The sequence below is a fragment of the Helicoverpa armigera genome, chromosome 24 (assembly GCF_030705265.1).
Source record: "Helicoverpa armigera isolate CAAS_96S chromosome 24, ASM3070526v1, whole genome shotgun sequence".
In the NCBI taxonomy this organism is placed as follows: Eukaryota; Metazoa; Arthropoda; class Insecta; order Lepidoptera; family Noctuidae; genus Helicoverpa; species Helicoverpa armigera.
The window spans coordinates 1145645-1170109 of NC_087143.1; the positions used below are offsets into that span (position 1 = coordinate 1145645).

The 24465-nt window shown below is 40.8% G+C and overlaps 3 protein-coding genes across 3 annotated transcripts in view; 2 read left to right on the top strand and 1 right to left on the bottom strand.

The window, feature by feature from the left end:
• Nucleotides 1-24465, bottom strand: part of LOC110382099 (protein madd-4) — a 374672-nt gene that overhangs the window by 326609 nt on the left and 23598 nt on the right. The window lies entirely within an intron of this gene.
• Nucleotides 17251-22021, top strand: LOC126053691 (uncharacterized). The gene is made up of 3 exons (XM_064041013.1): nucleotides 17251-19022; nucleotides 19067-19629; nucleotides 21156-22021. The coding sequence occupies exons 1-3, from the start codon at nucleotides 17251-17253 to the stop codon at nucleotides 22019-22021; spliced, it is 3201 nt and encodes a 1066-aa protein (XP_063897083.1).
• On the top strand, nucleotides 22024-24348 carry LOC135118596 (uncharacterized). The gene has a single exon (XM_064041014.1). It carries the CDS (start codon nucleotides 22024-22026, stop codon nucleotides 24346-24348), a length of 2325 nt encoding a protein of 774 aa, XP_063897084.1.

The following is a 24465-nucleotide window of genomic DNA, read 5'->3' on the forward strand; positions in this document are numbered from 1 at the left end:
CCTTTTCCCAACTATGTTGGGGTCTGCTTCCAGTCTAAACGGATGCAGCTGATTACCAGTGTATACAAGGAGCGACTCCCTATCTGACCACCTCAATCCAGTGGAGCCGACCAATCCGATAGCCCTTGTTATGACTAGTTGTCAGAATTTTTGGCTTTTGATTATTTGTAACCATTTACCGTCAATTTATCGTGCTTTCCTAAAAGCGGGAGAAATCATTATATGATTAGGGTATGTATGTAATATGAGAACAATTTCTTGACTCAAATGTTTATTTCATTTAATTTTAATTTGATTATGAGAAGATGGTATACCATCCATGGATCGACCGCACCAAGCGTTGCTTAACCTTATGGTCGTTCGAATTGCGTGGCTTTGACTTAGCCTACAGTTCAGTTTTGAATAGCTTTCAAATATTTTATTTATATGTTACGTTATCCGATCGTGAAGCGTTTTGTTTTTATTTGGCTTTTGGCAACAGGCTTCGCTTTAACACTGCGTTCTGAAAACGGGATAAAAGTTTCGCTTGAAAAATATATTTTGGGTTTATAGCTTTTATATTTACACTAGTTTCCAGGTGCGATTTCACCCGTTCTATTTCCCGATCGTGAATTGAAGGTAGCTAAGTAGGTAGAAAGTTATTGTTATCTATATAGTGGTAGGTATACATAAAAGAAAGTTGTGTTAGTTACACATTTTATAACACAAGAATGGCTGAACCGTTTAAGCTGAAAATTATAAGGGAGGTAAGTTTTTTTCAGAAGCTCGTTCAAATATAAAAGCTACATTACTACCAAGTTTATCTAAATCGTTTTTCAACCATAAATCAAATTGTTTTTCTAGGCAATTATTGTGAATTAATTAGGTAGGTACCTAGTTCTAGAACAATCATTATTCAGTATTACTCAATTCTAAAGGTCTCTATGGAAAAGTTTTTCCCTGTATTATATTTCCCTAATTAAAACTTTGTTAGTACCTCTTGAGACACAATACACCAACTACGTTCAGTAAATATTTTTAAACTCCAATAGCACTCAATCCAAAAATTAAGGAAAGAAAACAATCTGAAAATAATTCCCGTATTACGTCAATCAAATGCTATGAGAAGTTTGTCTTTTCCTTGGAGAAACCCTTATTAGGTAAGGGTTTCTTAAATAAACTTCAAACTCTTAAGGGAAATTACGAAACAATAATTATATATTTTTGTACTATGTTAAAATGTCGTGTATAGCCCTAGCTCAAGTATGTTAATTTAAATGACTAGAATATATTTATATTGTTCCTTAATGCAGTCCAATCTGTGATAAAGCGGTACCAAAGATATAAACATTTACACATGCCCAGTTTGAAGCCAATTGTTTAATAACTACTTGCACTTTTTTTGGTTCTGAACTCAATAAATCACAAAATAAATTATCCCACTCATGAACATCATACACTAAACTACGCATCTTAGGACCCAAAAAGGACTAAATTGGTCCTAGGTTCCGCAATCAGCCCAACAAAGGCTGATCGATTCTACAAAGGCCCTCAGAATATATATTTTAGTTATTATCGTAGAATACCCATAATACAGGGCCCATGAAGAACCAAATGAAAAGCGGAGGTGCCATAACGAAAAATCTCCTTAGAAAGTAGCGCGCCAAAATGCGAGTGTTTGGGGGACGAGGAACGTTGCTGTTTTCATCCTTGTACGCCTTCTTTGCACCCGATAATTTTTTGTCAAACCAAAATTCGTTGACAGAAATCTCATAGAACCAAAATGCCTCGTTAATTCAATCGTAACTGATCGTTTTAGTCATGCCCACCGTTCGTATTTGAGCTAGAAGAAGGCGCCTGACCTACCTGCATTATGGCATCTCCGCTCTTTCCTCACTCCATGACAGGGTCCTTTAATAAAATACTCCTTGTTGGAGCTGATCGGTTGAATGCGTACCTACATGTTCAACAATATTGAGTCCCCAAGCTTGCTATCAATATCCCTATCTTCTTATTTTTGGAATAGATATTGTGGAAAGAAGCAGGTAATTTTGAAAAAAACTTGTCGTCTTTTTGGGCAATGGTGTCCATAAGAGTTATCAATAACATTTTATTTATAGACCTTAGAATGCAACGTTCGCACAAACAGACTTCTTTTTCCTCTATAAATAGGTAAATAAAAAGAAATGGTAATTTCTAATATTTTAATACAAAATCTGTAACGAGACTTTCATAAGTAGGTACATTTATTTTCTTTTTTCAAAGTCATCTTGTACAGTATAAATAAATTAAAAACTTCCTAGATTCGCGTTCCTTTCGTGCTTAACAATAACCATAACATTAATTAAACAAATCTTATTATTCTTTCATTTTATAACAGAACTGTAAAACAAACGCAGCTCGAGTATTCAAATAGTTTAAACTAATTAATCTGACACTAGTGTAACATACAGTTAACTGTGATACTGTAGGTCCTTTGAGAATAACCAGAGTAAAACTGTAACCAGATTTAGTGGACTTTAGTTTTAAACTTATAGATAAGTCGCATGACATATTTTAGTGACCTAGGACTAAAACACTACTTTAAAAGAACCGATGAAACCAATTAAAGTTAATATGCTTAAGTTTAAAGTACAAAATGTACTGTATTTGGAAGAAAAAAATCATCATCTTTGCCTACAGACTGCCTATCTGACATCCTCAACCCAGTTACCCGGGCAACCCAATACCCGGCATGAGACTGGCAGTCAACATTTCCAGCCTAAATTGTGTAAGCATAAACGATACAGAACAGAAAACCTTTTCCGTTTAAACTAACCCAAATACAGTCCGAAACCAACACAACATAATTTAAAACAGTATTGAGCACAAACGTTTCAAATTCTGACAGTTATTTGACGTTAACACTATCAAAAGCTGCCATGACAGTTCCAATAACACTGGCCACTCGCTGCCGAAGCTTCACAGAATAAACAGGTTGGCATATAACGTGATTTGCAGGGTTATTCTCCCAAAGGAGTCGTTAGTTCGTCCATGTATCTGGCAAGTCAAACGGTGTCTCGCGGAAAATTTATGAGAATTCCCCTCCCAATGGAACGGGCACCGTTTCTTATGAAATTGCGGGGACAAACGATTGATCGGTCCGATACGAGTTTGTATCGAGTCGTGTATTCCCTAATCGAGAGGTAAGTGTAGATAAGTGTGTATGAAGATGTATTGAAACTTCCTTATAGCTGAGTTTGAATGGAATCTATTTTAGGCCCTCGCGTTATAGAAAATCGTTGGACCGTCATTATTGCGCGTCTTTGTTTTTCTCTTCACTTTCTTTTGGAATGAGATGGAAAAAAGTGGAGCTTTTAATTCAATGAAATATTATAACTCCCTCCTTTTGGGAAGTCGGTTAGAAATGCGTAGGTAATAAACATTGTCTAATTGTCTAACTACATGAACAGACAAAAATGCACGCAATGTTGCATATTGCAAATTAGATTGTCTAATTTATATGCAATTTACGTGGAGATGTGTCACACTAAATACAAACTCAGTTTATTGGACGTGAAATTGAGATATTATCCGCGTGCTGTGTTTGCTAAATATGCTGTGATTCATGTGCTATCGGGATTGACGGTTTATTTTGAATTTTGGAGAGTTCCGACGTGTTATGGCTTATATGGCATGTATGTCAATTGGAGACTCAAAGTTTGTTTAACGAAAGATTATTTTTGCTTAAAATATGTTGTGCTTAGAAAAAAAATATTTTATATATTGAGGAAATACCTGTTTAAAATAAAATTTTAAAACAATACAATTGCTAATTACACAATTATCAAAGCACTTAATATCCTAAACTTTTTACTAAGTTTACAAAAAGTGACGCTAAATAAGCGTAATAAAAAAGGATAGATTTTAGACGAAAATTGATACTTGCCAAAAAAGTTCCAAAGCCCGAATAAAAAATAATAAATATACCTAAGTATTTACAATTACTAATCTTCCTCTCCACATATTCAAACTATAATCTGAATACCAAAACCTATACATATATAGGGTGTAAATAGTGCCATGTCTACCTACATCAGGCCGTCCTTCGGCCATTAGCCTCTCTAACACAATTTGTATGTTCATCCTGCTAGACGCGGCCATACGCTAAATGCATGCAGACAGTTATTCTAGTTTAGTTACGCTCTATTTGTTGTTAACTTACTAGACTTGATTATATGCCCTCCTAGCCGATCATCGGCCAAGGCAGCTGTTCTCATCTAAGGAGATCAGCCAACTGCGCAGGACATATTATAGTGCACAAGCATTTGTGCAGACACAGGTGCACTCACTATTCCTTCACTCTCATAGCCCGATGGGACGGCAATCCGGCACGACCGGAGAAAGATCAGGCGCAGAACCGACATTTACGTGCTCTCCGATGCACGGTTGAATCAGTCACCAATAGACTTTTTTGTTAAATATCAAACTATTATCTGAATATCAAAAGCTATTAAAGCTAAACATATACATATAAGGTGTACATACTGTCATTTCTATATACATCGTCCATCGACCATTAGCCTCACTAACACAATTTGTATGTTCATCCGGTTAGACGCGACCATACGCTAAATACATGCAGACAGTTATTCTAGTTTAGTTACGCTCTATTTGTTGTTAACTTACTAGACTTGATTATAAACATTGGGGAATTTGCTGTTAGTCAAAATCGATGTATTCCTAACTTTCAGTACAAGTAACTTTGTTAGCATTACAGACTAAAACAGCATAACTGATTTGATTTTTACCCGGTTGCAGGTAATAGTTCTCTCGTTTATATTGGGAATGGTTTTGGTGCTTAAAAAAACCTAATCTAAGCAGACCTCTGGTGGTACAATTTGAAAATCGAATGAAATAAAACAGCCATCCCTACTAATATTATAAATGCGAAAGTAACTCTGTCTGTTTGCCTGTCTGTTACGCTTTCACGTCTAAACCACTGAAATGACTAATAAAATTTGGTACAGAGAAAGAACATAGCATAGTTTTTATCCCGGATTTGAAGAATTCTCTTGGAAACTAGTACAAAATAAATACTAAACATAATCCTTATTTTAACACTGAATATTTAAGAGCCTCTTAATAGTTCAAAGAAACTTTCCAATAAAACATAGCTATTTTACATTTTCTAACGCAAACTATACAGTAAGTATATCCACAAAATTTTTCAAAAGAACAAAGCGAAAATCTAACAAAAATATTTTAGGAAAAACTTTTATCCATTGGGGATTTCTATAACACACTTTACGTTTGTTTTAAGCTGTAAACAAAATGTTTTATTTTGTACATTTATATTTCAACAAAACCGTATTTTCAAAAATATCACTACATTCTTTTCAACAAAGTGTATCTGTATATTCGTGATAAGAGAACTAAAAAAATACTGCATGCATCTTCGTGCGGTTTTCAATTATAGATAGAACAATTCATAAGAAAGGTTTAGGTATATAATTTATAAAATTATAAACCCTGGGGTTGTCGCTAGTATCTTCTTTATGGCTGATTTGAGAATAGTAAAGTTGGCTTAAAATTTTAGAGCGTGTAAAATTGTACTGCCTAGAACAGGCGCCTTTCCCGAGGGGCTCTAAAATGCTGCTAATGGATTATATTTTCATGCTTCTATACGTACTTACTTTATATGTTGATGTTACATTTTAGCGGCCAATGAGTAGCTTATAGAATAGTTAGTAGGTACTTACCTATAGAAAGAAGAGAAGTTAAATGATGTAACTTATGAAACATCATCATCTTCCGAGAATTTTCCCAAATATGTTGTTATCGGCTTTCAGTCTAACTGGATGCATATGACCAGTATTTTACAACTGACCTCCTCAACCTAGTTACCCGGGCAACTTACTAATTCATAGCCGGAAGAAATCATAATTAATGTATGTACGCTTACGCGTCTATTCTAAACTAATATTACATTTTTCAATGCACCACATTTTTACCAAAATACAGGTTGTTACCAATTTAACGAAACAACTTTTTCCAACCATCATGAATTTCCGATTCGAATAGCAATTGTTTCTACAAAAGTGTGTTGCAAACAAAATAAGAAAACGTCTAGAGCCTTCGATAACTCAGACAGCCGACGAAGCAAAAAACACGAAGTGAAAATACTGAGGGAACAAAACAAATGTATCTCTTGTAACGAGCAAAACCATACCTAACTTATTTGTGAACCAAAATATAATAATGTCTGACAAATGTTTATTTATTTGTAAGAAATGTTTTTGATAAAATAATACAACCTGTAGATTTTATGTGGGTTTCAATAACCGATCTCTTTTTTTTTGCGATTAGATCCAGAATCGCTGTTTGACATAATAGAATTTACTAGCTTCCGCTCGTGTGTGTGTTGCTATTCCAGGGCATCACCTATCTTCATACCGAATTTCAACCAAATCTGTCCAGTCGTTTTTGCGTGAAGGAATAACAAAAATACATGCATACATTCTCACAAACTTTCACATATATTTATAATATTAGTAGGATATGAAAGTTATGTCAAAATTCAATCTCTAATCGCTATAGATAGATTATTGAAATCCACAGTAAATCTCGTAGAATATAAACTTATATAATACCTCACTCGAGTTTTTTTTTGAAATATTGAAGCATTATATCAAACTACAAACTAACCTTAAAAATCTAAGTAAATCACTTTACTGCAACATTTTTCTCTGCGCCAAGTTAACTCATAATATAAAAATAACGATATGTAAGAGTAAAGACGGGAGGCAAGCATATCTTTCTCTGTAATATTAACACGGGATCCGCGAACTTTCTTGGAAAAATATTAAAAGATTTTGTAATATAAACTTGGTGTAACATACGAGTATAGTGGAGGAAAGGAAGCGAGTATGAAGCAAATTCTTTCTGCTCTTTTGTTTTACTGGGTAAGTGAATAAAAGTAATTTTGTTAGAATTTTGCGAGGGAAGAAGTAGCGGTGTCAGTGTTAAAAAGAAAAACTGTTTTAAATAGAAAGAAAGTGCACAATTGTGTGAAAGAAGATGTGACGGCTAGAAACATAGAAAAGAGAAGTTACTTGTGAATAGACGTCAAACGGTATACGAGTATAAGAAGAAAACATGTTGCCACTACAGACAATAATTAGAAGGATGGGATTAGAATAATAAACAATGCAAGACGTGTCAATTTTCGAAACATTTTTATGCAGTTCAATAGCTATCTATTGCTGAAATCATTTTTCAAATCGAACCATTAGGCGTCGTCCTAATTGGCAGCGATCGCGCGATGGCGCGATGCGTTTTTCATCTAAGACGTCGTCACGATACGATGACACGATACGTTCTCGTCGTTCGATGAGTTCAAACATACAGATTTCATCAGAGGGTCCTATTTGAACCTCGCAAGTGAGATAGTGAGATCGTGAGATGAAAAACGCATCGCGCCATCGTGCGATCGCTGCCAATTAGGACGACGCCTTAGACCATGAGATTAGTGCGATCAAGGAAACATATAAAAAACTCTTCAGTTTTTTTTTATTTTAGTATAGATATGACTCGACATAGCATCAAATTGTTATTAAAGTCACAGTCAGTATAGAGGTTTTGTGGTGTCAATCGTACAATCTTCTGGCAGCTGTCAAACACTGCAATACGAGTGAAAAGCCAGAGCGTTGCGGTTTGACCAATCACGAGGTTTTCGCCACTAGCCGAGATAGAAACAACTGTAGGTGGTTGTGAATATAGTGTATTTTCAACCGAGAATCTAAAGGGTTTGTATTCCAACGGACAGTCTGACTAGACGATAATTTGATTGCGTAATATTACAGTAAAAAAATTATGCAATCATCAACTTTACGCAAATCATTTTTATAAGGCTCTGATTGACGTGAAAAGTATGTTGGTGCGCAATGATCTCACGTTTGACTGAGATGATTTTTAATGGTTTTTTTTTTTTTTTGGACACCTTTACACACACGGTCGATTAGCCCCATGGTAAGTTATTAACTAACTTGTGTTATGGGTGCTAATACAACTGATAAACTACATATAGCTACATATATACATATTTATAAATACATATTGTAACACCCAGACCACGGCCAACAAGCATGCTCATCACACAAATGTCGACCGAACCGGGAATCGAACCCGGGACCTCAGGTTCGGCAGTCCGGCATGGCGACCACTGCGCCGTCGAGGTCGTCAAAATTTTGATTTGATTTTGATACGTTTTTCAGCATAGTATTTTGTCAGACCTGCCGAAAATCTGGCTGGTACCTACATATATTATTGAAGTCAGTTTTTTTTTGTTTTATATAATAAATGATATATATTGTGTCTTATAATACATTTTAAATATTGTACCTATGGTGCAACAGGAAAAACGAAATTCTATTAAGTCTGGGAAAACAAAATAGACTCCTAAAAAATACATTTCAACTCATCCGCAGTAAAACTTTGCAAGATGTTATTTTTTCCCGAATTCCCTTTGAAATATAGCTGAAGTTGAATATTAATGAATTGCTCTTGTTAATTTTTAACATTAACACCCGCAGTTGGCAGTTAGAATGGTCCTTTTTAGGTAATTGGGTACATCTGTGATCTCGTAAATTACACTTGTTACTGTAAAATATGATGCACGTATTGGGGTAGGTAGAAACTAAAGACTGACTTGAAAATACAGAGAATTTACATTTTGCTAATCTTTGCTACTTGTACTAAAACTGCAGAAAGTCCTACCGACTTAAGGACTAAAATCCCAAGGATCAATACTGTGACCCAGAAATATTTTCCTTTTATTTAAAAGCCATAGTCATAGATGATTAATGGCCTACCTGACACAGAGAATATTTCAAATCAGTCTAGTAGTTCTTGAAATTAGCACGTTCAAATAAGCTTAATAAGAAGAAGAAACATTTATTTGCACAGAATATGAGTAGTATACAAAAGATGACAAAATATAAAGTGAGAAGAATCATAATATTCTACATGCAGACATATAGTATATAAACTTTTGCAAAAAAAACGGGCACCTATGCGAAATCTTAGTTTTAAGGACTTAACGTGTACTTCAAAGGGTTTTAATGATTGTAGTATGTTTATAGCATCAAAAGAGTTAGCCGAGCATGCGTGAGAGTGTATTCTAAATTTGAATTTTGTACAATTGCTAAGAAATTGGTTAAAACTTGTTTTGGACTAATTCCTGGTAGAAAGTTCGTCGGTGTTTTGAAAAGTTTTTGAAGTGATTTTCAGAAAAATGATAATGCAGTTTTAATTAATAATTAATGTACCTTTTTGTTAGATCAAAACATTTTTGAAAAACTATGCGTATTTGATAAAATTTTCACCTGCTCTAAATGGGATATACTGATGATTGATGGCAATGTTAAGAGTTTCGGTATTTTAGTGTAAAGCGTTCTAATGTTTAGATATTGTACCCACGTGTTTTTAAATATCCCTTTTTTTATAAATAAACACTATTTAGAGGAGTATCAGTAGCTTGGGCTGCGACAGAACCAATTTAAAGTAAGCAGTGCCGATCACAACTCGTCTCCTATCAGACTTTGAAATTTTTTAAAGTCTTGAAATTCTGCAAAATACAGAAAATAGCGCATAGACTGTGAGCACGAGGTCTTAAGGTCTCGTAATCACTGATTTTTAAACAACCTCGTCTCTTGGGAAACTCCGTAGACCTCAGAAAATCTAAGAGTCTGAGCGTTCAAATAGCGTGTTTTCATCCCACGGACATTTTATTAAATAAACTCGCCTACATCGAGATTTTCTGGCATCTGCAGCACTTTCCTGCTTAAATCATAACAATAATTGGCTATCTGCTCATTTCTTAAGAAACATACGCTTGGAGAATAATTTTGAATTCTTGACTCCCTTTCAGCTAAATCGTCGTTTGGTAACCCGATACCTATGGAGTTATCGAGAGCTCCAACGAGAAAATAATTTGACTTTTTAGATAGCTTTAACCCTCCTCATCATTTTTCATGTGGTTAAGTTTAACATTTATCACAAAATTTGGTATTTTTTAAATGTCAAAGTCCGATAGGAGACGAGTTGTGATGGGCACTGCTTACTTAAATTGGTTTTGTCGTAGCTCAAAGTACAGATACTCTTCTAAATAGTGTTTATTTATGAAAAAGCGATATTTTAAAACACGTGGGTACAATATCTAAACAATAGAACGCTTTACACTAAAATACCGAAACTCTTAACATTGCCGTCAATCATCAGTATAACCCATTTAGAGCAGGTGAAAATTTTATCAAATACGCATAGTTTTTCAAAAACGTTTTGATCTAACAAAAAAGTTTATTAATCATTAATTAAAACTGCATTATCATTTTCCTGAAAATAATTTCAAAAACTTTTCAAAACACCGAGAAACTTTCTGCCAGCAATTATCCCAAAACAAGGTTTAACCAATTTCTTAGCAATTGTACAAAATTCAAATTTAGAATACTCTCTCACGCATGCTTGGCTAACCCTCTTGATGCTAGAAACATACTACAATCAATAAAACCCTTTGAAATACACGTAAAGTCCTTAAAACTAAGATTTCGCATAGGTGCCCGTTTTTTTTGCAAAAGAGTGTAGATTAACATAGCATGGCTATTGTATATGGTACCAAACTTTAGCTTTGTTAAACTAAGTCCTCAAAACAAACCAGATTAAAACGAAAACCCACATCTACTCGTACTTTCTACGCCCTTAAACAAAAAGTTACTCTTCAAAAATAGTAACTCGTGACGGATCGCCGGACCTACGTCCCAACCCTTTTCTGTCAGTAAAGTTTCGACCATATCTGGTACAGTCGGGGCAGTAATGGTTGAGCCAGTTATAAAAACAGTAAACTTAATAAACACTTCTGTTTTGAAAAGAGTACTTCTCCATGAGACACATTCCGTGAAACCTTGCAACTAGCTTGACGTTTCGAAACAACTTTTATAGACCTATTGAAATAAGGAAATGAGTTTGAGCTGTCAGAATTTTCAAGTAACCCGTCGAAAAAATCACAGTTCTACATTAAAAGTATAAAATAAACGCAACGTATACACGAGCTAAGCATGTTGGATAGATACCCAACCACACCACTATTCGATTAGACTGGAAGCCGACCCCAACATAGTTGGGAAGATGATGATGTATGGATTTATAATTGACAACTTATAAGGATCAAACCTCTGAGGATTAGGATCACAAGGTAGATCAATTATTGGAGTTCGTTTTTAATCATTTAATCTCTCTCATCTCATTAATGTAAGATACAGATTTTTTGAAGACTATTACATAAAGTGGCTCATCCAAAAATGTCCGCGACTGTACAAAACCATCCCTGAACACACGGCAAGTTTTAATGGAAATCACGAATATACGAGACAGGTGGTGAAAATACTTCAAGTGGAAAAGGTCAGGGTTGAATAAATAGGAGTTAATCGAGGATGCGACCTCCGCTGTCTTCACAGAACATATTTCGGCCATTTTTTATGAGTTATAGTTTTATTTTGAAGAGGATTTTGTGTATTTTGAGAGGATGGATATTATGAGAATTTTATGTAATTTTGGGGTGAATGCAGCGATGAATAAGTTTAAAGTCATTTTTGAGACATGCAATGGTATGGTAAATAAGCAGTTTTTTGGATCTATGTATGTAGAATTGTAGACTAATAATATTAGTACAGAGATAACTAGTCAATAAAATTATTATAAAGCTGAAGAATTCGTGTGGAATGCTGGTCCTGTTGGACAAAAACTTTCACTACCAGATAACATATTTATCGAAGAAAGTTACTTTGAGTTAAGTTCCGGGTGCATGAAATAATTCCTAGATGTCGTGAATAGTTTCAAGTGAAACCATTGGTAGTGAAGAAAGGACACTCTTTTCTTAGGTAGTTAATTTAATGGCTGCATATATCTTTCGTTCCGACCTTTTAAACATTACAACAACTCAATTTGTAAAACAATAATAAAATTCAGAATCTTCGTAAACGTTCGTGTTTGATTAATTTCTCATTGTTTTGTTTTAATTGGTGTCTTCTGATTGTGTTCGTTTCATTTCGAGAGCTCTTCATTAGCTTGTTAGAAGTTTATTTACTGAGAGCTATTTTTGTATGCTTTTGGTTATTATATTTCTTTTGTGTTTGTCTTACACGTGTATTTTTAAGGTTTGGGAAAATAAGGTTGGGTTTTGTAATTATGGGTAAATGTATGTTTTAGGTGTAGCATATAAAGTCCTACGGATGTACCTAATTCAATGAAGTTTATTTACATTCAAAATAATATTTACAGAAAAGCTTGAGTTTCACCTGACCAGGGTCAACCATTTTATTTTATCGGAATTATTTTTTATTTATTTTTTCTTACTCATATTAAAAAGAGTATTTTAATTATCATTCATTTGCACACTAAAGGCTCCGCAACTAGCAAAACAATTTGTAAAATTTATTTGTTTGCTCAAAATAACTAGTCTAATACTGCAGCTTCTATTCCCATACACTTAATAAACCCCCCTTCAAATGAAGTTCAAATCAGCAAGACATATTAACCATAGTTCAATAGCTACCAAGTTTCGGCAGCCGTCACTCGCAAGTTAGTTTAATAACATGTCTCTGACACAGCATCCACATGGTTAACTCAGATCTTATGACAAATTGACTAAGTTCCCTCTGTTTTGACGGGGACGGATTAATCTTAAGTTACAGGTTTTTTGGTTAAGATTGATGTTAATGATGATGCAGTGATGGCAGATTTTAATGTGAGGTCAATAGATGTCTGATTTATTTATTTATTTAATACTTTTTAAACGTTTTGTAAAATGGTGGACTTAACGCTCTAGGCATTTCCTTCTATAATATAGTCAATGTATAGGTATATATTATAGTCGACCGTTGCGTGGTCAAGAAATAATATAATTCTTACTCATTAAACGTTATCCTTAGTCCATCCACGTTCCTTATTTTTGGGTTCCAAATCTCCAGAACTCTTTTGAATCATCATCATCAGCATTTTTATCGTCCCACTGCTGGGCTGCGGCCTCCTCTCACACGGAGAAGGATTGAGCGTTAATCACCACGCTTGCTCAATGAGGGTTGCTGATTTCAGACTTATATAGTATACTCGAGATTTTCATGAGATGTTTTTTTTCACCAAGATTCTTCTTTTGGGTATTCTCATTTATTTTACATTACCTTTAAAATATATACATAGACATTAGACACCCACATTCAACATTTTTGACACGCCATTATTTTAGCGCATATTATATTTTTCGTTCTGGTTATATTTAGAATCCCTTATCAACTTCGGAACCCTTTTCATATTGTCTGATTTATAGCCAAAGGTCTCATACAAGTTATCTAGAATATTAAAATCTTAGAACATCCGTCTTCAAGGCTGCGAAAACCTGAGGGGTCTCACACAACCATTCCCCACTCCGACAGGGCGTTCCAAAAGATGACGTCAAGCCGAGAAATCTAGACTCGAACCGCTTTAATATATAACATGCGGTCTTTAAAAAGTACCAGCTTTTGTACTAGGCTTTAACCATAGTCCAAACGTCGTCCGTCATCTTTCGCCATCGAACAAAGTTAATAGTCTAAAGTCTAAACCCAAGAGCAGAGAATTTCTAAGATCACATTTTACAACAAGGTGGCTGTTGATTAGGGGATCACAAAGATGTATGTACCCTGTTTTTTTTCGTCTGAAGATACATAGGGGTTTCTTCGTGCAACCACGAGAGATCTACATTTTGTGGCTTGACGTCACCTTTTAGACCTCACGTAAACACAAAGTTGTGTAATAAGTATTTATAGTAAAAGTGTTGTGTTTACTTCTTAGGTTACGTTGCGAGAACTACAGTTCGTTTCATTGAATTTTAACATTCTTTGCCTAACAAATTATATTTATGTAAATATGCCAGAGCGTTCTTCCGTTATTCTCTCTAAAAGGATTTGATAGATGAGGACGTAATGAATTAGCTCAGTCTTTTCAAACGACATAAATTACTTAATTTATAGTGAAAGATAAATTAGTATATATACGCTTATAATAATAGGTATGGTATGGTAAGTTTATTTATTAACCTACCAAGCCAAAATTTCACCAAAACTGTCAGACGTTAATATGATACCCGCCTTACAAGTCAGTGCTTCTAGAATATTCGATTAATAATAATTTAGTTGGACCATAAATCACACAAAGGCATATTGTTGTGAACTGTTGTCGTTATTATGAAAGTAAGACTATCCATCTTGGGAGGGACCTCTTAATTTCACTTGGAACTTTGTCTTAGCGTGTTAATAGTGTTCTGATTAACGCGGATTTTAGACGAAATTACAGTTTCAACTATAACATGATTGGTATGCTACGAATAAATTATTTAGTATGTAATGTCGCTGCATATAACATCACTGTGTTCAAGTTAAAATACTAGTTTCTGTCTCTGGTTTCACCGACGTCCCAATGGAACATGACACGACTACACATGGATAAAATGTAGTCTGTCTGAGATTCTAATATATCCAATTTTCATCATAATTCATCTGGAAGTTTTTGCGAGAAAGAGGAACAAACATTCAATATCAACAATCTTTCGCCTTAATATTCGCTGGTTTTCGACAATATTCATCATCTTCTCAAACAAAGAAGACATCTATCGATGATCACGTTCAGAAGTATAATAACTCATGACGTAAACAGTAGAAGTATAGCAACAATGTGCAACAAAAAGCTGCCAACAGCCTCTGTTGTGATGTGCTGAACTTCATGACGTAGAGTCACACTGACAGCGGGTTTGGCAGAAGAAATGAGTAAAAAACAGACACGGAAAAAACGAATCAACATCAAACTAGTGCCTTATAGCGCCGGCTCAAAGATACGCAAGAAGAAGAACGATAAGTAGTACGCAAATTAAAATTTATCAGGCATCCGTCCAGTATCAGAGCGACTAAATATTCACGTTGATTGGATTCACCATTACCCTACCAATAAACAGTCAGCCTACCTAATGGGCTGACTATAGGCCAATATCGGCTCTTCAATCAGAAATAATCATACAAATAAGGTATTGATGTAAGTTATATAAATTGCTTACGTAGTTACTTATAGGTATACACAAATGTCTTGTCGTATTATAAAATAATGTAAATACCTAATACAGAATTGTACATACGTACCTAGATTTAAGTTAATTTGGTGCGCCCTATCGGGGTAATGTATACCTAGGATAAGGATGCATTTCTGTAACTATATCCATTTTGCAATAAATAAATTCCCCAAGAAATAAATCACAAAACCACCGTTCCTACCCCGCTGCCACTACGACCACACCACAAATCCATACCAAGTTTCAAACTCGGCACACAAAAGGGCTTTTCTCGTGAAATTTTCATATTACTTTAGTAGTAATAAGTGCGCCTCCCGGGATATGAAAAGCAATCTTCAGCAGATTTTATTACGTAAAAGGTAAACAGCGTTTAGTATGGATTATGTCCGTCCACCACGTTTCTTTAATATTCATAAAAGTTGGATAGACAAGAAATTTTGGTTGAAAATGGGATTTTGGAAGAAGGTGTGGTGGAAACTTCTAATTGTGTTTTTAAAAAAACTTTTTTACAACTGTTATAAAAGAAAGTTAAAACTGTATTTGTGTTCGCGACAGACGCATCCGTGCGCCGCGAGTGCAAAATCATAATGCCTGAGTGTTCGTGTATGCGCGTTACTATTTATACTCTAACAATTTTGTGATGAGGGTAATGAGCAAAAAGTGCCGTGAGCCGCGCCAAGGTATGTCTTTCACGTGCACCCTCCTTCTAAATTGTTATAGAATTGTGTTCAGATTTTGATAGTGCTTTAATTTGTAAATTATAGTGTTTTTTGATACCAAATTGTAATAGTTTTGTAGCGGTAACCTTAACCTACCTAATTATGTATAATAAACCTAATAGTTCTGCCATTTAAGGCCTGATTTACCCATGTAAACATTTCTCGATAGCAAAAATCCTAGACTTTCATTAGTGAAATAGTGTTTAACTGAAAGCCTAGGTCTCATTGTATAAAAAATGACTTAATTTATAGAAATATTGTTAATAGTTTAAGTTATAGAACAATAAATAATGTCTGTGCTTTGACTTTCATTTCACATGCAAATTAACAATACTAGGGCTTAGGTCACATTGTTAGGATTACTATCGCCAGATAGCCCATGAAATGCCCTAACACACACTACCTTTCGTATTGAGATAACCCCCATAGTTTGTTTTTTATCTCAAGATAGTCTTCACCTAAGGGCCGATTTCACATAGTTTTTTATAGATATTCGGTTATAGTATTTCAGCCCTGAAGGTATGCAGGGTGTGTGTGGTATAGTTCAGTAGCGCACTTCATGGGGCGTCTGACGCTATGTGTCCTGCAATGATATCATGTACCAATTGTTTGTAATACGGCTGTTAAATTGAAAGGTCAATAAAACTGAGTTGGTCGGAGGGACGAGAAATCGAGGTGCTCGTCACGGTAAAGTTTCGAGCTCATTCGGTGCGCAAGCGCCGCCGTACAAATCGTAGTCATCGGTATGGATTTTTTGATAGTATAACAAGTAAATAGTGAAAAGTAAATAGTGTAATTATAGTATGGTAAGTGCGTCGAAGCTCGTCCCTTCAAGACTCCTGAAAAATATATGAAGACTTATTATTTCACCGGCATCCCTGAACCTATAGTAGCAGAAAGTCTAAAACCCGTCTAAACGTATTCTTGTTTCTGAAGTTCCTGTTTCTCGCCACATCGTAAATACAGTCCACTCGCCCAGACGTCCAAGAACCAGCGACCGACGGGGCGTCAACGTCTCGAAGCCACCCCATAGTACCTGCTTCTGAGCTACGTCCGTCCCGCACATCCGTTTGGTCCTTGCGACCCGGATCGCCTGGGAAGCGAGCCAGGAACTTCAGCTGAAGATACTGAAGAGTTGTAAACAGCGAGTATGCCTGTGACAAGATCGCAAGGAAGAGCCGCTCAAGCCTGGATCATCGACGCCAGACCGGGCCGCCGCACACCCCCCATCGTGCACGACCAGCCGCCGTTCTCTCCAACCACCACCGAGGGGTGAGCAGCCCCCTCCCCGAGGGGTGAAGACTACCGTGCCCCGCAGCTGAGAGGGAAGTGAGGCGCCGCCCTGCCCCTGCCCCGCAAGTGAAGACCGACCGCGCCCCCTACCCCGCGAGGGGTGAAGAGCGACCAGCGCCGTCGTCGTTGATGCAGACTGAAGCGTCGTCATCACTGAGGCCGCCTGGAACCAGTGCTGAAGAATATAGTTCAGGAGGAACACTGAAGGCTTGCGACAAGACATACAACCGAGCTGTACCGTTGACTACCCGGGTTGACGCCCGTACCGAACTTAAGGCACCGTCGCACAGATCGACGGCATCAAATAGAAAAATTAGAAATGCGCGTGAAGACTTATTGAAGATTAAGTTGGAGCTAGCGCAAATAGCACTTCAGAGGGCCGAGGAAGAATCGGACGACGATTATATGGACGATAGAAATTCCAATGAAGAGTACATCCGTTCCTGGTTGGAGGAAGCTCCGGAACCAGACCCGCAGGACGCCGCCGCTGAGGGAGGACATAGACCACCAGGTACCCTGGACCTGCCCGAGCCCCCCCCCTCCGCGGTTATAGTGAATCCGGTCCTGCGTGGAATAAGTACTGCTCCTGGAAGAGACGCCGCCGCCGAGGGAGGACATAGACTGCCGGGTACCCTGGACAAACCAGAGCCCCCCCCCTCGAAGACCATCGATACTGAAGCCCTTCCATCAATGAAGAAACCAGTTGAAGACACTGCAGGGGGTGAAGGGCTCCGTCCGTTTATCACGGAGCTCACCTCCGCCATCGCATCGCTAGCCGGCAATAGAAGCGAAGAGAAACCGGTGTACCACAACCCTGCTGCATCGAAAGTCATCATGACGCTGCCGAACTTTAGTGGATTGCATACAGAATGGCTATCGTTCCGCGCCATCTATGAGACAACGCGACCATATTTCAACGATGTGGAAAATACGGCGAGGCTAAGAAGAAGTCTGCGAGGAAGAGCGCTTGATACAGTTAGTTCCGAGCTCATCGGCAACGCCAGGCCAGATGACATCATGAAGGAGTTGGAGCTTCAGTTTGGCCGCCCCGACTCAATAGCGCAAGCGGAGACAGACAGACTGCGCGGGCTGCCACGCTGCGGAGAAGCACCGAAGGACATCTGCACTTTCGCCAGCCGTGTACGAAGTGGCATCGTCACACTGCGAGCGCTGAAAAAGGAACACTACCTCATGAACGCCGAGCTTATGCGCATCCTCACAGAGAAGCTGCCGAACTCGCTACGTGTACAGTGGTACAAGACATATACTGAGAAGTACCAGTCGACGCCGGACTTGGGTCTCTTCAGCGACTTCATCACCGAACAAGCTCGCTACTGCAGCGCGTTTGCACCGCCTGAAAACATCAGTGAAGCTACTGGACTTAGACGTGTGACGCAGAGAACACACACCACTATAGACAAGAAGCCCGCATCGAAGTGCCGCATCTGCGAGATGGATGGTCACCGATCGCTAGACTGCCACAAGTTCGTGAAGGCTTCTGCGGACAAGAAGTGGGAACTAGCCAAGCAGCACAACCTGTGCTTCCGCTGCCTCCGCCATCGTCAGCACGGACACAGATGTCAGAAGAAGAGATGTGGAATCGAGGGCTGCACAGCATCACACCATCATCTGCTTCACTACAAGAAGAAGGCGAGCGCTACTGAAGTTGCACAAGAAGCGCAAGAAATAGTCGCAAGTTCACGCAACCACACAAATCAAGCGTTCCTGAAAATCGTTCCGGTGCAACTGTCCGGACCGGCGGGAGAAGTGCGCACCTACGCACTGCTGGATGACGGCTCAACCGTGTCACTGATTGACGAAGAGCTGGCAGACATGATCGGTGCAGAGGGACCAGTCGAGCCGATGAAAATAGGCGCCATCAGCGACGTGACTATCGACACGCCCACGTCGAGAGAGTTGACCTCACGCTATCGACCTGCCATAGGAAGAAGATACCCTTCAGGGCGCGCACCATACCACGCCTGCACCTGTCGCCGCAGTCAATCAGCAAGGATGACATCGCTGACTGCAAGCACCTGTTCGACCTGGCAGATCAGCTGACGTACAACGCAGGGACGCCGAAGATTATCATCGGGCAAGACAACTGGCATCTGCTCCTAGCAACAGACATCAGAAGAGGGCCCCAGCATCAGCCGATAGCATCGTTAACTCCCTTGGGCTGGGTGCTGCACGGTGCCCGCACTAGGATTCTGGGACAGCAGGTGCACTACGTCAATCAGCTGAACGGCGCCGAGGAAAGCATAGACAAGCAACTTCGTGAATACTTCGCACTCGAGTCACTCATCATCAACCCGTGCCGACCAGCTTCTGACCCGGAGAAGAGGGCGGAAGATATATTACAACGCAGTATAGTACAGCTGGAAGATGGACGTCTTCAGACTGCGTTGCTATGGAGGAGTGACGAGATACAGATGCCGGACAGCTACGCGACTGCGATGAATAGACTCGTATCAATTAGGGCTTTCAATACCGGCATTACGGGATCCCGTAATACCGTGATCACGGATATATTTTGGTCTTTTTTCAATACCGGTATTGACGAGCCAATACCGTGATTACGGTATTACAACCTTTGTATGATTTTAATTATTGTGGTTTGTTGTAATAAGTAGCAGGAAGTTTTATTAAATAAGATAAATAACTACGTACTCGTAAGATGTATTCAGCAGGGTTTTGTTTCCCTTTTTGAAGAACAGGACGACAACACTCCTACTCCACGCCTTTGGAGTTCTCCCTTCAAACAGGACGGCGTTAAAAAGCTTCTGGAGCTCCCCCAGTACGGGCTTACCTCTTGCTTTTAATAGCTCTGTTGTAATGCCATCCTCGCCAGGGGCTTCTCCATTTTTGAGCTGTCTCAGAGCGATCTCGATTTCGCCACTGCTGACTTCTGGCATGTCTTCGGTGAAATGGCGTGTTAATGTGGCTCTAGAATCCTCATTTCCGGGATCAGGTCAAGATACATGCGATACGTATAACCGGCCATGGAAGTTTTAAACTTCCGAAAGGACTGCCGGCACCGAAGAAATGACTTCTCCACTTGTTGTGGTCAGCTTCGTCAAGTGACTTCTTCCAAGAGATTGTACGAACACCCCGATTCAGCTCAATTGCTCTTTCAATGACAAGAGTATTGGAGCATCGGAGGTCGCGTCGTACGTGCTTGTTGATCTCTTGGTTTAGAGCCCGCTTCGCTGACAAATGACAGGCGGGTTTTCGCGTTGTTTCTTCATAAGCCCTTATGTCTCTTCCGAAAGCTTTGATTTCTTGCCCTTACGCTGCATATTACGGAATCTCGAACCTTCCTCCCTGAGGATCCGAACCACATATTCATGGTTCTGGTTAACGTCTGTTGTGGTTTCCACTGCGGCAAATCGGTTCTCCAAATTTGACTGGAACGTTTCAGATCCTGAAATGGTTTGGAGCAGTGTTGGTCGGAGCCTGGCCTTCGTTAGACGGAAACATTCGGCCTTGAAGTTGATATTCAAAGAGCCTCGGACAAGTCGGTGATCGCTGCCGGTATTAAACCTATTGATCACGGAGACGTCTCTGACTATGTGCTTCTTGTTCGTCATGATGAAGTCAATCTCATTTTTAGTCATAGTGTCGGGGCTATGATTGGACGCTTTTTGAAACTAAAGGATTGTGTTTTAAAAGTTTTAATCGATCTAAAATTAAACTCCGATTTCGAATTAGAAGAATTCGATTTGACAATATTAAAAAATATTTACAACAGCCTTTCTGTAGTCAAAGTATTAGATATTTGTGAACGGGATGCCAATTTACTAAAAGCGGATATTGGGCTAAAATTTATGCTGACGAAGTTAGATGGTCAAGCTAATGACTTAAGCCAAAATCTTGCAAAAGCACTTCGAAGACGCATAAAGGTGCGACGACTTTTAATATCTGGAGTATTGCAATATTGGCATGACCGACAATACCGTGATCACGTGATCACGGTATTGAAATTTCTAATACCGGTATTGATACCGGAATTGAAAAAATCCGGTATTTGAAAGCCCTAGTATCAATAGAGAAAAAACTCGACAAGAATCCTGCTCTGAAGACTAGATATATGGCGCAGATGGATTCACTAATAGAAAAGGGCTACGCAGAGAAAGCGCCCCTTGAACGTACACCGGGAAGAACGTGGTACCTGCCGCACTTCGACGTCTTCAACCCTATGAAACCGGAGAAGCTTCGTATAGTTCACGACGCAGCAGCGAAGACAAGAGGGATGTCACTGAACGACTACCTGCTCACGGGTCCGGACTTGCTGCAGTCGCTGCCCGGCGTGATGATGCGATTCCGACGTCACCGCGTCGCCGTCTCCGGAGATATCACTGAAATGTTTATGCAGGTGAAAGTAAAGCCAGAAGACAGAGACGCTCTCCGATATCTGTGGCGAGGAGAGCGGCGGGAGGGGGCGCCGGAAGAGTACCGAATGACGTCAATAATATTCGGCGCAGCAAGTTCACCGTGTACAGCAATATTCGCTAAGAACTGGAATGCTAAACGCCATGCGAACGAACACCCAGAAGCAGTAGAAGCAATAGTCAAGAATCATTACATGGACGATTACCTGGATAGCTTCAGAAGTACAGAAGAGGCGACGCGCACAATCAAGATAGTACAAGAAATACATAGTAAAGCGCGCTTCGACCTAACGAAATGGGTATCCAACAGCGAAGAAGTGCTGCGTGAATTGGTACCGGGCCAAGAAACAACACAGATTGTTAATCTTGGAAATATAGAAAACAGAGAAAGTACTCGGCGTGATATGGAAGCCGCACACGGACGAGCTGAGCTTCAACTTAAAACTCGCGCGCCTACCTACTGGCCTGCTCGACAAGGAAACGCCCACCAAGAGAGGCGCTCAAGATAGTTATGTCGCTATACGACCCGCTGGGCCTCGCCTCACCTATAACAATCAGGGCGAAACAAATACTACAAGAAGCCTGGAGGCGGGGAGTCGACTGGGATCAACCTCTCGATGAAGAACTATCAAGCCAGTGGAGGGCGTGGATAAGTCATCTCGAACAGCTGAAGAACGTAAACATACCGCGCTGTTATCCTGGGTACAGCGAGGCTACAGAAATACAAGTACACGTGTTCACCGACGCCAGTGAGAAGGCCTACGCTACAGCGGTGTACTGGAGGTCAACGACCCGTGACAACAACGTGCACGTCAGCCTCGTCATGGCGAAGGCGAAGGTGGCGCCGCTGAAGCTGCTGTCAATACCGCGCCTCGAGCTGCAAGCCGCGGTGATGGGGACGCGCGTCGCAGCCGCAATGATATATGAACACAACGTCAAGCCCGCCTCCGTGACCTACTGGAGTGACAGCAGAACCGTTCTGACATGGATAAGGAAAGGAGCCAGATCGTACAAGCCATTCGTCGCACATCGCTTGGCCGCCATAGAGGAAAATAGCAGAGTCGAAGAGTGGCGCTGGGTGCCTACAAAAAGCAACATAGCCGACGCCGCCACCCGCGACGTCCCGACGCACTTTCATACCGACCACGAGTGGTACTGCGGCCCTAAGTTCCTCTACGACGACCCATCGACATGGCCGACCGAGTCACCAGCTGACAGTCAACCGACAGGCGAGGAGAAAACAGTCACGCTCATACAAGCGGGCGCAGCAAACCTCATAGACGTCGTTCCCGACCCCGCTCGATTTTCAAGGTGGGAGCGATTGCTGCGCGCCACAGCCAGAGTACTACAGTTTATATCGTTGTGTAAAAAACAACATACAGAAAAAACGTTCTACAAGCGAACAAAGAAAAATAAGGAAAACGATCCTGATTGGTCGAGAGCGGTGCGAGCGCCCCGCGCGCCCGCCGAAGCTGCGCGCGCCCAAATATACACACGCAAGTTTATTATATTGGACGCGACATACATTCAAAGAGCAGAGAAGCTGTTAGTTCGTGTGGTGCAACAAGAAGCCTTTAAACAAGAAATAGCCAGTCTCGAGAGCAACAAAACAGTCGCAAGTAGTAGCCGACTGTACCCGCTGCGCATAGAACTAAACGACGGAGTTATAGTACTGCGAAGCCGCATAGCTGCTGTATACAAAGTCGCTAAAAGCGTGAAGAGTCCACCTGTGTTAGACGGCGATCACCGTATTACACAGCTATATATAGATTGGACACACCGTAGCCTACAACACAGCGGCACCGAGCTCGTCGTGAATGAGGTCAGACAGCACTACTGGATTGTGCGCCTGCGCCCGACAGTCAAGCAAGTTATCGCGCGCTGCCTGCACTGCCGCATACGTCGCGCGCGTGCGCCGACGCCGGCAACCGGCGACCACCCGAAGACACGCCTAGCTCATCACCGCAGGCCGTTCACATACACCGGGCTTGATTATTTCGGCCCGCTGTCAGTCACCGTCGGTCGTCAGCATCACAAGCGATACGTGGCGCTGTTCACGTGTCTCACAACGAGGGCAGTTCACCTCGAGATCGCGCACAGCCTCAGCGCGGACTCAGCTGTGTTGGCGCTGCGCAGGTTCGCAGCGCGACGCGGCTGTCCCACCGAAATCTACTCCGACAACGGCACCAACATGCACGGTGCTGACCGTGAGCTGCGTGAGGCCTGGCAGGAGAAGGCCAGCCGACGCGGCATCGCCTGGCGCTTCATCACGCCTTCCGCGCCTTTCATGGGAGGCGCCTGGGAGCGCTTAGTGCGGTGCGTTAAGACCGCGCTAGGCGCCACGCTGCACGAGCGCCACCCACGCGAGGAGGTCCTCGCGACGCTGCTCTGCGAGGTCGAGTACGTCGTCAACAGCCGGCCGCTCACTCACGTATCTGTGAGCGGCGACGACGACGAGTCCATCACACCGAACCATTTCCTGCTGGGCGGCTCGGCACGCCTGCCGAGCCCCGGCACGTTCGACGAGCGAGACATCGACAGCAAGAAGCACTGGCGGCGCGCCCAGATACTCGCCGACATGTTCTGGCGCCGCTGGGTGCGCGAGTACCTGCCCGAGCTGCAATACCGGCGGGAGCCGCACGCCCGCGGCCCCGCGCTGCTGCTGGGCGACCCCGTCCTCATCGCCGACGGCAACCTGCCTCGCAACACTTGGCCGCGAGGCCGGGTTGTGGCCGTCTACCCGGGCGCTGATGGTGAAGTTCGGACCGCTGACGTGCGCACCGCAGGTGGCATACTAAAGCGTCCGACGAAGAAACTCGTGCCGCTGCCTAAGTAACCGGGCAGTGCGGCATCACCGGCGTCGCGGCGCCCTCGCGCTATCACCGCGTCGTCGCTCACCGGAGATGCGGCATCGCTGCGAGCCAGAGCCACGAGTCATCGCTGCGGGTCATCG